Source organism: Eriocheir sinensis, chromosome 43, assembly GCF_024679095.1.
Source record: "Eriocheir sinensis breed Jianghai 21 chromosome 43, ASM2467909v1, whole genome shotgun sequence".
Taxonomy (NCBI): Eukaryota; Metazoa; Arthropoda; class Malacostraca; order Decapoda; family Varunidae; genus Eriocheir; species Eriocheir sinensis.
Genome location: NC_066551.1, coordinates 5122611 through 5136294, shown reverse-complemented (window position 1 = coordinate 5136294; position 13684 = coordinate 5122611). Strand labels below are relative to the sequence as shown.

Sequence of the window (13684 nt, the reverse complement as noted above, 5' to 3'; positions counted from 1 at the left end):
TAGTTGTATAATCACACACTGTCCTGCCTGGGGGTTGGGATGGCATGTTCCTCCCTTCTCCATTGTTGTTTACCTGCAACAATAAATTACCAATCAATCAATCAATAAATTATCAATCAATCAATCAATAAATTATCAATCTTTTATGGTAAGTAAAAATCTGATGAATCGGACGCAGCGAGGCGGCAGAGGCAGACGAACGCGGCGTGACGTCACTGTCAACAAGGCGGCGCACACGTGGGTACCTACAGGTGGGGAGGTTGTGTTACTGGTCCCACAGGCTAGCTAGTCCTATAAAACACTCAAGAAGGGAGATTATTCTTGTTATTAGTGAGATTCATGTTACAGACTCTCACTGCCCTTCAACTCTCCACTCACCGACCTCACACACACCACACTTGCTTCACCATCTCATTTCTAGGGAACCCGCTGAGGGCCACTCGATATGCGGGGGATTCAAGGGGCCAGGACAGGATTAGGATAAGGGTTAGGATGAGGAAAGATATTGGGACATGGTGAAGGACCAGGATTAGGGAGATAATGATTGATGATCCTATTCCTAAATGTATCAAGAGTGGGACTATTTTATCCATCCACTCACTCCTGGCACGGCTGTCCTGTGGGGGCAGACGGGTACACCTTCAGTGGGTGCCCTCGCACATTGACATTGTGGGCAACGCCATGGTGGACCGAGCTCTAACCTGGCACAGACAGGCCACCAGACCACAGTGACCTCCTGACTCACCTAAGACAGCTCTCCAACAGACACTGCACCACCAGACCACAGTGACCTCCTGACTCACCTAAGACAGCTCTCCAACAGACACTGCACCATCAGACCACAGTGACCTCCTGACTCACCTAAGACGGCTCTCGGGGATTATTCACGAAAGGGTAGCCTATTAATTTCAAGATGCTGACTTTATTTCTGGACAAAATATGGTGCTGTTTATTATGTAGATCGTATTTTTCTCCGGAAATCACGAAATAATTGACTTTTCAATGCCTTTTGTGCACCTGCCGCCACAGCTGCAAAATAGCTTGCAGAGAGGTTCAACTTGGGGGACACTATCATTTAACACTGACGAGGCTCTGGAGGCCATGGTCCCACACCCTAAACTACCCGCCTAAAACACTCCAGAAGAAAAAGTCCATATTAGTGAGATCCATGAAGGTGCACCCATGTCCCTGTTCTCTTCTTTTAGCCTTCTTTTGTTGAACCATTTCTACTCAGTCTAAGCAAAGGTAACTCTTTCATTGTCCCGCAGCAGCTCCACCCTGGTGGTATAAAAATTTTGGACATGCAGGTGTAGGCAGAGACAGGTGGCAATAGTAAATGTAAATCAGTAACTAACACAGCCACAACCATTAGTACTAATATTATAGATTACCACTATCACCACTAACCACCATCATGACACACCACTACTACCATTATTACATCCCAAGCATCATCACCATACCACCACTTGGGTAAGTGGTCTTCAATCTTATGAGTCATGGCAAGCAAGTGTGTTGACTCTTGCCTTCCTTTAGGCCCCTGTCACACTGACTTTACGACCTAATGAGCTTATGCCTCCAACTTTCACCTTTTTGTCAGTCACCTCCACCAGTTATAATCATGGCCCACAGCAAACAATTCCTACAGGCAGCCATCGTCACAGATTTTCGTCTATTTTTTTAATCACTTGGCCTCCTTGTGTTACAGTGCTGCAGACAGAGGTTAAGGAGCAATATCCCAAACAGCTTCCTCATAGCCTACCACCACCTCAGCCACACAACATGAAGGGGAAGAAGAAGGCAGCAGCTAACCAGCCTAGTACAGCCAGGTAAAGGAGAATAAGTATTTTTGTTTAGTGTTTTTTTTTGTGTGTGTGATTAGACTTAAAAAAAAAAAAAAAAAGTGCTATTCCTTATACATGTAAATTTTTATCTCAGAAATATCAAGACCAGTTACAGTTCTATTTTTTTTTCTATTATATAGATAGGTTGAAAATAAATGAAAATGTATAGGATGATGTACAGTAACAGTGAGGTAGCACAGGAAGTGAGCATTTTTGGAAAGCACATGTACTCCCAAGGAAATTCCCTTGTTTTTCTGATTGATGCACCTTGCTATCACAGGTGTCTCCTCCAGGAGAAGTCTTCCCTTTGAGCAACACCTGTCATGTTGGCAACCCCTCTGGCATGGACTGTCCAATTCCCCTATATAGCTAGCTTCTCACAGCAGCTAGGGAGGTCATTCATTGCAGGAAGATCTACCCGTAGTCTCTCCAGGCAGGCTTGCCTCAGCCTACGTACCTTAACTTCTGTGCCTTTTTTTTTTTTTTTCATCCTAGTAAAATAATATTAAAATAAATTTACCATTATTGATTTATAAATTTTCCTCTAATATTTTTTTTGCCTTTTTACAGTGCTGGAGGTAATGGAATTGTAAAGAAAAAGAACAAAAAGAATAAGTCTATGGCTCAAAAATTGTCATCAAATCCCGAACTGAAAGAGGCAGTCATCGCAGCATCAGGTGTTGCCAATACGCCAGCATCTCCCAAGAATATGAAGAAAAACAAGAACAAGAAGAAAAGCAATAATTCACAGAAGTCATCAGATAATGCACAAAAGATGGATACTAATTCACAAAAAACCCTTGCTGAAGTTGATGCATCAATCAAAAGCAATGGAGTGCAACAAGTATCAAAAGATGACTCAACAGTGGCCCCAGACCCAAAGAAGGCTGAGAAGACTGGCAAAAAGGCCAAGAAGAGGACAAAGAGTGGCCTGGCCAAGGGAAGTGTCTCCTCCACCCCAGAGAGCAACGAGGCAAAGGAACGAAGGACAGTATTTGTAGGAAATGTGAGCACCAAGACCACAAGAAAAAGTCTCACCCGCTTCTTCAATAAATATGGCAAGGTAAACAGGTAGTGGTGATTTTTATTATTATTATTTTTTTTAAGTGAACTCCTATAGCGCCGGTAGGCTCTCTTGAGGGGTCTGGATGGTAGTCAGCCCCAGCCCGTCATGGCGCAGAGTTAATAGTGGCGCCATCTTATGAATCTCTAATTGGTTACATTACAGGCCTTTGTCTTGTCTAAACTGTCAGCGTCTGTTGACACTTCCTCAGTTTGTGATGGGATCGCATTTAGTTAACTGGCTGACATAAGGACCTCTGCTGCCGCCTCCTCCTCCTCCTCCCCTTCTGCTTTCTCTCCCCCTCCCTTTCTTTTTTTAACCGCAGTATTATTTGCAGGTTGAGGCAGTTAGGCTGCGGTGTGCTGCCGTAGCTGCCCCAGAGACCACCAAGAAGATGGCTGTCATTACGTGAGTGTCCCGGCCAGAGGGTCAGTTTTGTGAAACCTAGATCACTTATTATCCCCTTGTGTTATCATTTAGGAACACAGCAACAGTAAGAAGAGTCACGCAGCACTCCAAAGGGCCAGGCAGGAAGGAAATTGCCTCCCAGTAAAGGAGAGTAGCAGACATTCCTTTGTTGACCTCTCTGCACCTTTTCACCCTCATTGTACTTTTCATTTGTGTTATGGTTTTAATAACCTCAAGGAACAGTGCCAGTTTGTCAGGTATATCAGATATCAAATGAGGCATCTGGGACCAGGTGGCTTCAGTTTGCAAGTACAGTGGTACCTCGTGATTCGAATGCCTTTCAATTTGAACGATTCCCAATTCGAACACATTTATCAAACAAATTTTGTCCTCCATTTCGAATGTGTCTGAATTCGAACACAAACAAATGGCTGCAGACGAAGCCACCAGTGTAGCCAGGTTGGTGAATGTGGTACTGCGGACTCCAGCCTCAAAAACCACCAACCCGCGACTGCCATTTTTTCCTGCACACTCCCTTGAAAAATAGCCCATGACTGGTGTCATGTAAAATGACACCAGTCAGGAAGAAAATTAAGGGACTTAATGCTTGTACTTAAACAAACTAGTGGATGGCTGTACATCAAACCTGACAACACGCGCAAGACACGCTATGTTTCCTTAGTAGACAGGGATCATTGAGATAAGACAGACCTTCATAAAACTGTTTAACTTTGTTTGACTGATAAACACAAACAATTTATGGATAATACTGAAGAGATATTGAAAAGATTGGTTATTATTCTATATTTACAAGTGCCTGTTTTTCCATTTTGCACTTATCTTTTAAGATTCTTACTTTATATACTGTATTATTTCTTGTTACCCAGTAAATAAAAAATAAAAAAATGTCTCATTTGTAGTACATTTTTCTCATTATTTAGTAGATAGGTTTTACAGTTTAGCTAATACTGTACCTGATTGTTCAAACCAACAGGAAGACCTTCCATGAGAAGCGCTCATCTCTAAATGCATACGTGCGCTTCACGGAGGAAGCCATGGTGGAGGAGGCGCTCAAGGCCAATGGTGCTGAGCTGGACCAGAAGCACCTGCATGTGGACCGCAGCAAGGCACCTGCAGAGAGAAATAACAAGTTGGCCGTATTTGTGGGCAACTTGGCCTTTGGTTAGTGTTTTTTCGTGTGTGTGTGTGTGTGTGTGTGTACACACTAGCATACTCTTCTGGTTGTAACACAATAATATCTGTCTAAACCACCGTGGGTGACCAGCAATATTTCTCGAGACAGATTACTCCTGCAGTGGGCCTGCACAATGAAATAAAACTATCATAATATGAAGACAATAAATGCAAATTTGTAAATATATTTATATTTGTAGGGAGTGTATTTTCTTCAAGAGATTTAGTCTGTGTGGTAAAAAATTGCATTTGCTTAGTTTACACACCACATTTAATAAATAAATAACACTTGTTTACACCAAAGGCCTTTGCAAGTGGAAGAGAACATAGAAAATAGTAGTCACACAGTATGTGTATTCAGTTAATGTTTAGCATTAGATGTAAGGCTCTGGCTTTTGCCCATGATTGGTATTGTGTGAAAAATGCATTGGCACTAGAATTCACTTCCTGCCAACTGATGATTTACATTAAACTTCTGTGACATTTAGAATGATTATGGATATCACTGCAAAAATAACAAGTTCAATGAATTTGCAATGAATTTACATATCAGTTCAGTACAAATATGATTAATGGTGGTACACTACTAATTTTGAGTATAATTCCAGAGGCTGAGGAGGAGGATCTGAGATCACATTTTGCCAGCTGTGGAGAGGTAGAAAGTGTACGCATTGTGCGAGACAAGAAGCTGGCATCTGGAAAAGGATTTGGTTACGTCAACTTTATGGTGAGTTGTGTATTTGTGTAGAGTTTCGTGTCTTATTTAGTTAGTCTTCAGGTTCTTGAACATTAATATGTTCACCATTACATTTCTTTCTAATGTGTATGAAGGTATGGTCTGTTCATTTTAGAGACTGAAATATGGTTTCTGTCAACAGTAAAATCACTTAAAGTTTTGTGTACATTTTCACTGTCCTCAGAGTTTATAGCATTTGCCAATGTCCTCAGGTTGTCTTACATTTCATTTTATTTGTCATGTTTCTTTTGCAGTCTGAGGATGCTGTTGAGATGGCGCTGCAAATGCATGATCAGGTGTTCATGCACCGGCAGCTTCGTGTTCAACGTTGCAACAAGCAGGTGGGAAAGGGTTGTCATGGCTTAGTTTCCTTCATGCTGATGTATATTCTTTCTGGATTCATACAAATTGGTGGCAACAAAAGAAAAACTCACTTCTACCTTCTTATTCATACTTCTGCTACATTTTTTCCATACGCCATGTTAAGGCGCAGCTTTGTAAGTCTGTGTTCAGTACATCTTATCCTAAAGATGACCCTCAGTCAATATCAAAGTGAAAGAAAACAAAACCCTTATTTGGTCATGTAGTTGAACTTTCTAACCATTAATTTTTTTCTTAGTAGGTGGCCAAAATGCATTAATGGTGGGAAATTCACACAATTATTACTTTAGAGATGTGCAACACTCATAGCATATGATAATTTGGAAAAAGACTTTTCTACAGTCCTGCACCATTTTCCATACACAAATCCCATTATTGAATAATTTGGTAGATAAAAATATGTGATGTGGACCTTCTGTCAAAACGGCAAGCCTCAGCAAAGAAGCTGGCCTAAAAATATTACTCCATCTATGATACTGTAAGAATAAATACAACCATAATTATTACAAAAACTACTTGGGATATTGATAAAGTGAATTTAATGATTTTGCTTGCATGATCATGCATGATATAGAGAGGACAAGCCAAAGGGGATTATATAGCTTGTGAGATATCATTTAAACAACTAATAGAGAAAGAATGTTCCAATTTAGGAAATTCTTTATAAACTAAGAGTTATGAGAATATGTAGACATAACTAGGATTTCCTGGTTCGGAGGAGAAACAACAGGGTAGTGCCTGCGAGGGTATACATTAAAAGTGTAAGAATAAATATCTCTTAGTAATGGGTTCTGTAGGATAATCTTTGAAAGGTGATATGTTGCTATTGTTCTTACCTCTGGGAGGCTAGTGATAAGTGCTTTTCTGAGCCATAATTTCTGGGGGAGTTAGGGGGCTATAGCCCCCCCAGTGTTTTCTATATCGTCCTCAAAGGGATCCTAAAAGTGCTTATTAAAAAAAAAAAAAAAAAAAAAAAAAACCTCATGAACATATGATGCCCTCTGTTCGTCCCCAAAAGAATCTGCCAAAATTCCAAGCCTGCTTTGTAAGAAATATCTATGATATAGAGAACTATGAATATGAATATGAATATTCTGTTATATATATGGAAGAATTTGATAAACCATTGGGAACATCCTTCAGGAGCTTCTTTAGTAAAGACATTATTTGTTTAATGTTATTTACAAATCATTTATTTCCAGGGAAAGACTTCCAAGCCAAAACTGAAAACTAAAGGAAAGAAGGGACTCTCCTTCATGAAACCCAAAGCTGTGTCAACTAAGAATGTCAAAAAGCATCCCGTTTTCTCTGGGAAGAAAATGGTTGAAACAAAGAAGTTTAAAAAGGTGAGTTTATTTGACTATGCAATAGCGTGTTCATGTATAACAATTTTTTGTTGTGTCTGGAGACAGAAGATTCATATTTTTCTTCATTAGGTGCCATATAAAACGATTGCAGTAGTGGTAGAGATCAAAATTTGTGTATTCCATTTTTTTTATATCATACAATTTGTAGTCATAATAAACAGTAATGTCAGTTAGGTTTAGCTGTTAGATTTAGAGTTTTATAATATATATTTAAATGTTATTAGAACCTCAAGAGAAAATACCTTTGTTCAAGATTTTTAGTATGTTTATTATTATTATTATTATTATTATTATTATTATTATTATTATTATTATTATTATTATTATTATTAATTAGTTTATTATCTGGTAGGAGTAGGTAGGAAGACACCTACCGAACTGGCGTGAGCTACTCCCGATGAGGATATATGGGAAGCGAGGAGGGTGCTGAAGCCCTTCAAAGACCCCTCCCATGTCCTCACCAACCATTTCTCTTTTGTCTCATCAACACCAGAGAGCAGTTCAGCATGCTCTCTAAAGACCGTTCCTCTCTCTTTCTACACCACACTACATTCACACAACACACACACCTTTTCCCAAAATTCAAAATTCAAAATGGCTAATGAAAACACTGCCTCGGAGTCCCCGCCTGGGGGGGGGACCATAAATTCCCCCAGGGAGGACTCCCCTTCAGGCTGCCGACTTAAGAGGTGATCTGATAACTCCTCGAACCTCCTCCTTATCAATTTCTGCAACATTTGCGGGCTTCGTTCTAATTTTCATTCTGTGGAACACTGGATGTTGCGCCTCTAAACCCCACCTTCTCTTCCTCACCGAAACACAGGTTTCTGAGGCTACTGACAGCAACCTGTACTCTGTTCCCCCGTACTATCTCTATCCTAAATTTCAATCCAAAGCTGGATGTTGCGCCTACGTGCGCAACGACATCACTTGCTCTCGTGCCCACGACCTTGACTCTTCTGAATTTTCCACCATCTGGCTAAGACTTCATTGTCATTCTATTACTAAATACATATGTGCTGTTTATCTCTCACCTAACTCAACTAACTATGTAAAATTCTTTGACTATTTGAACTCTAAAGTGGAGCACATCTTGACTTACTCTCCCTTCGCTGAAATCTCCATCTTGGGAGATTTCAATGTTCACCACCAGCTTTGGCTTTCATCCTCCTTCATTGACCAGCCTGGTGAACAAACCTACAACTTTGCTCTCCTCAACGACCTAGAGCAGTTGGTTCAGCACCCTACTCATATTCCCGACCGTCTTGGAGACAGGCCCAACATTCTAGACCTCTTCCTTACCTCTAATCCTTCTGCTTACTCTGTCAAACTGTTCTCTATGTGGGGCTCCTCCGATCATAACCTTATTTCTGGATCCTGTTCTATCGCTCCTGTACATCCTCTGGACCCGCCGAAGAGGCGATGCTTCTGGCATTTTGCTTCAGCTCGGTGGGACGACCTGAGGATGTACTTTTCCGATTTCCCGTGGAATGATTACTGCTTCCAGGAGAGAGACCCCTCTGTGTGTGCTCAGCGCATCACAGAAGTGATTGTCTCTGGAATGGAGGCATACATTCCGCGTACCTTCTCTACTCCTCATGCTAAAAAGCCTTGGTTTAATCACGCTTGTTCTCGTGCTATAAAAGATAGAGAGGCAGCTCACAAAAGGTTCCAGAGCCTTCGAACTCCCACTAACTTTGACCTTTACATTTCAGCCCGGAATCGTGCCAAATCTATTCTCCGACTTACCAAAACTTCTTTTATTAATAGAAAATGTCAACACCTTGCTTCTTCTAATTCTTCCTGTGACTTCTGGCATCTAGCCAAAAATATCTCCCCCAACTTCACTTCTTCCTCTTTCCCTCCTCTCCTTAACCCTGCCGTCTCATCTGTCTCTAAGGCTGAACTCTTCGCTCAAACTTTCTGTAAGAACTCCACCCTGGACGATTCTGGGCATATTCCTCCTACTCATCCCCTCTCTGACTCCTTTATGCCTGTTATTAAGATTCTTCCAAATGATGTTTTCTATGCCCTCTCTGGCCTCAACTCTCAAAAGGCTTATGGACCTGATGGAGTGCCTCCTATTGTCCTTAAAAACTGTGCTTCTGTGCTGACGCCCTGCCTGGTCAAACTCTTTCGTCTCTGCCTATCAACATCTATCTTTCCTTCCTGCTGGAAGTATGCCTTTGTACAGCCTGTGCCTAAGAAGGGTGACCGTTCCAATCCCTCAAACTACTGCCCTATAGCTTTACTTTCCTGTCTATCTAAAGCTTTTGAATCAATCCTTAACCGGAAGATTCAAAAGCACCTTTCCACTTCTAACCATCTATCTGATCGCCAGTATGGATTCCGCAAGGGGCATTCTACTGGCGATCTTCTTGCTCTCTTAACTGACTCTTGGTCATCCTCTCTTAGCTGTTTCGGTGAAACTTTCTCTGTTGCGCTAGACATATCGAAAGCCTTCGATAGAGTCTGGCACCAGTCTTTGCTTTCTAAACTGCCCTCTTTCGGATTCTATCCCTCTCTGTTCCTTTATCTCCAGTTTCCTTTCCGGCCGTTCTATCTCTGCGGTGGTAGACGGTCACTGCTCTTCCCCTAAATCTATCAACAGTGGCGTTCCACAGGGCTCTGTCCTATCACCCACTCTCTTCCTGTTATTCATCAATGATCTTCTTTCCATAACAAACTGTCCTGTCCATTCATACGCCGACGACTCCACTCTGCATTATTCAACTTCTTTCAGTAGAAGACCAACACATCAGGAAGTACACGACTCCAGACTGGAGGCTGCAGAACGCTTAATCTCGCTTGTCTGCTTGTCTCGCATGGGCAGACGAAACTTTTTTTTTCAGTTTTCAGTATTATGAAATAATGTGATAATTGTTTCTGTCACAAATCATTAAATGACTGACTTTTCAATGCTGTTGCACCCGCCGCTGCAGCCGCAAAACAACTTGCAGAGAGAGGTTCAACATGCGTACTGTCTATCATTTCACTCACCGCTTACACTCAGAAATGGATACACTAATTGAACAAAACCAGGTAAATTAATGTTTCTCCTGCTGTGTATTCCCCCCGTACACATGCGTGGTGGACAGCAGCGCGACTTGTTTTTGCAAGGAGGTATTTCTCACAACAAATTCCCACGAATTGGTCTACACATGCCGCCGCCATGTCCCATCCCGCGCTTCGTATTTCCACCGCCCCAAACCGCGAGCCAAATAAATTTAACCAAACCTAACCTACCTAACGGGCGGGGGGAGGGGGGCTTCACCCTCCTCGACCTAGTCAAGGGAGGCGATGCAAGCAGTTTTGATTAAAAATATCACTTTCTGTGAGATTGTTATTATTTTTGGGTTTTGACGTTTCTAAAGCTGGTGTCACACCAGACAAATCTACCCAGCAATGGACAGAATGTCCGTTGCTGGGTATTTGTCCGTTGAAATTTTGTGGTCTGTTAAATCCGAAATCCGTTAAATCGGGGTTCATTAAATCGAGGGCCGAGTGTAATGGGATTATGAGACCTATATGTTTTCCCCCCGCCAAAAAAAATAGGAAACTTTCAGAATACTTTTCTAAATGTTATTTCCTTCTACAGATGAAGGCCAAGGCAAAGTTTACCAAGGAGGACAGAAAGAAGAAGGCCATTGCCCACAAGTTAACAGGACCCGCCACGAAGGGGAAGACGCCTTGAGACTCTTTCAGCAAATATCGTGCAGTGTCATTGGTGAAAATAAATTATGTTTTTGGAATAATAATGTGTCATGAAAAGATCTTGTTAAAAGTAGATTTGAGAATATAAGATTACTCAGAGTATTTTGCTGACATGGGTATTTATTTGTCCCTCTGGTTTCATACAGTTCATTGTAGAGGACTATGACTCGAAGGAAATTGTCTCAAATAAATTACAGGCTAGGCTTCAAGAGCTCCAGATTCAGATGTTTGCAGGGATAAATGTAATGAGCTGTATTGTGATATTTGTTGTACAATAAAGACAATGTCTCTTTTTACTATTATCTTTGTTACACCACACTGAGTAATCCATATTTTCATGTATGCTTTAATCTGCAAGTATGTCAATGGACTCTTCAAATAACTAAGACTTGCATCTGTTGGGAAAATATTAACAATACTGAGAAACAATCACAACAAAGTAAGTTCTCACCCTGAGGAGTTTACACTTTTTCGACCCCGTCCGCTCTCTCTCAATGTATAGTCCATCGACTCTTATTAACTTGAGGCCCGTGGCTTGGCCCGGGTAACCCCCCATTGTTTACACATCTAGCGATGACCTGCGCATGGCGATCTGTCTCACTGTTAGTCTGTACGTTATCTATTTATGGAATATATATATTCATAATACGACTGCAAGGTGTTATGAATGGCTTGGGATTTGAATGAAAGACAACGACTCTGTAAACTTCCATTTCACTTGGCAACGTGGCTCATGCGATGGTGCCGCACCATTCACCCTTCCGCCACCATGGAAGACTCACGTAGGTCTCACTCTCGCGTCCTGCACAGCCAAGCAAAAGATATTATATATAACGTAAATAAGAGAGAGGGTGGGGGAGTAGCGAGCTCCTCTGAGGAGAGTGATGGGGTGATATGGCATTAGCGCGGCTCAGGGGAGCCGTGCCTAGAAGGGCTCAAGTTGAGTCGATCGACTATAGGACTTTTTCTTTACTTTTAAGTACTTGCACCTTCATATCATGGTTGAGGGACATGTATTTCGTCCATTAACTATAATATGGAGGCGTAATATCGTATTTTGGAGGCGCGGAGTCAATCTCCACAATTACCTAAGAAGACACCGTAGTAGAAAACAACAGAATAACAACAAAACTGCATGAAAACATTATATGGCACGAAATAAGAAAAATAATGTAAACGAGTTATATGCTTAGAAAGGCTAACTGTACTATTTTACTGATGAAAAGTCCCATAAAGACAGCAGTAAATAGCCACCGGTCGAAAACAGAAATAAAAGATCCTCTACAAAGGCATGGCGTGACCCCCCAGCAGCACGACACGACGCACAGGGCGGACCAAGGAGACTATAATACGTATCTTATATAGTCTCTTTGGGGTGGACTGTACGTGATTTTGGCCGCGTTATCCTTCCCCAGTGTTGTGGCGACAAGGGAGTGGTGACACCGGCAGCAGCTTCCAGGAGGTAAGAGGACATGTTATGAGATTCTGTTGGTGATTAAGACCAGCTAATTCGTAGTGTACGTAGGTACTTGCAAAGACGAACAATGTTACGCAATGTTATTACGTTCACGTTGAGAATACGCCAAGCCCTTCAGCCACCATAATCTGTTATGAACACGTGCCATTCCTCCAAGACGTCCCCGATCGTTCCTGCTCCCCCGCAAGACGCTGCTCAGCTGTCTTATCAGTAGCAGTCATCAGTGACGTCACAGTGGTCAACACAGGCGGGCCAGGCCTGCTGGGGGAACCGGCCAGCGGCGATGGCCATTTCTTGAGCTTCCTCCGGGTGACCCTGCCAGGTGAGGCCGATCATGAGTTCACGAGGTTCCTGGTGTGTTAGTGCTGCACCCAGACCAGACTACAGCACGATAGGCAATGATTTTCCGGCAGGAAAACATACACATCATTGTCATGATGTCATCATTATAGGAACAACAAAGTGAGCCAATGCCATTTCAAACATTTGGTAGAGAAAAAGACAGTTTTAAATATGCTTTATTAACTATTAGCCTATTAAAATTGTGAGTGGATTATGTGTGTCCATGACAATGGCCTAGCTAGGTGTCTACCAATGAAGGGGGATCGGGGGGGGGGGGGGGGGGGCCGTATCCAAGTGGAACCCGGGAGTATCCTGATGCTACAGAAGGTTACTAGGCCCTAGGGCATACCTTAATATCAGATTAATGGTGGGACATTAACAAGAAGGGGGGGGAGGGGAGGGACATCTGGAAGGCACCGCATTCTCATAGGGGGCAAGTGACCCCCTCCTCCATGCAGCTACGCCCCTTCTTGATGAAGTATAATATGAGCTGTCTCATCTCCCCCCACCCTCCCGTCTCCCGTCAAAACCCCAGTTTCTCCACCTATCAACTCGACACAATCTTCCAAACAGCTACCATATCGACATCCCCGATTCTTCGACAACACCCAGCTGTCACCTTCTTCAACACTAAATATCCTCGGTCTATCCTTAGCTCAAAATCTCAACTGGAAACTTCACATCTCTCCTACTAAATCAGCTTCCTCGAGGAGGGGCCTTGTCCGCCCTCTTATGGAGTTTGCATCTCACGTGTGGGGGGGCTCCACTCACACAGCTCATCTGGACAGAGTGGCTCTTCGTCTCATCAGCTCTCCTCCTCTTACTGACAGCCTTCTTCCTCTTAAATTCCGCCGCCATGTTGCTTCTCTTTCTATCTTCTATCGATATTTTCATGCTGACTGCTCTTCTGAACTTGCTAACTGCATGCCTCCCCCCCTCCCGCGGCCCCGCTGCACACGACTTTCTACTCATGCTCATCCCTATACTGTCCAAACCCCCTTTGCAAGAGTCAACCAGCATCTCCATTCTTTCATCCCCTTGGCTGATAAACTCTGGAACAATCTTCCTTCGTCTGTATTTCCTCCTGCCTATGACTTGACCTCTTTCAAGAAGAGTGTATCAAGACACCTCTCCACCCGAAATTGACCTCTCTTTTGG

General features: G+C 42.5%; 1 protein-coding gene across 1 annotated transcript; it reads left to right on the top strand.

Annotated features, from left to right (window-relative positions):
- Positions 1–100: 100 nt before the first annotated feature.
- LOC127010343 (RNA-binding protein 34-like) lies at positions 101–11003 on the top strand. The gene is made up of 9 exons (XM_050884278.1): positions 101–251; positions 1709–1829; positions 2415–2907; positions 3245–3315; positions 4310–4497; positions 5118–5236; positions 5500–5586; positions 6829–6972; positions 10592–11003. The coding sequence occupies exons 1-9, from the start codon at positions 146–148 to the stop codon at positions 10685–10687; spliced, it is 1425 nt and encodes a 474-aa protein (XP_050740235.1). The 5' UTR covers positions 101–145; the 3' UTR covers positions 10688–11003.
- Positions 11004–13684: the final 2681 nt, after the last annotated feature.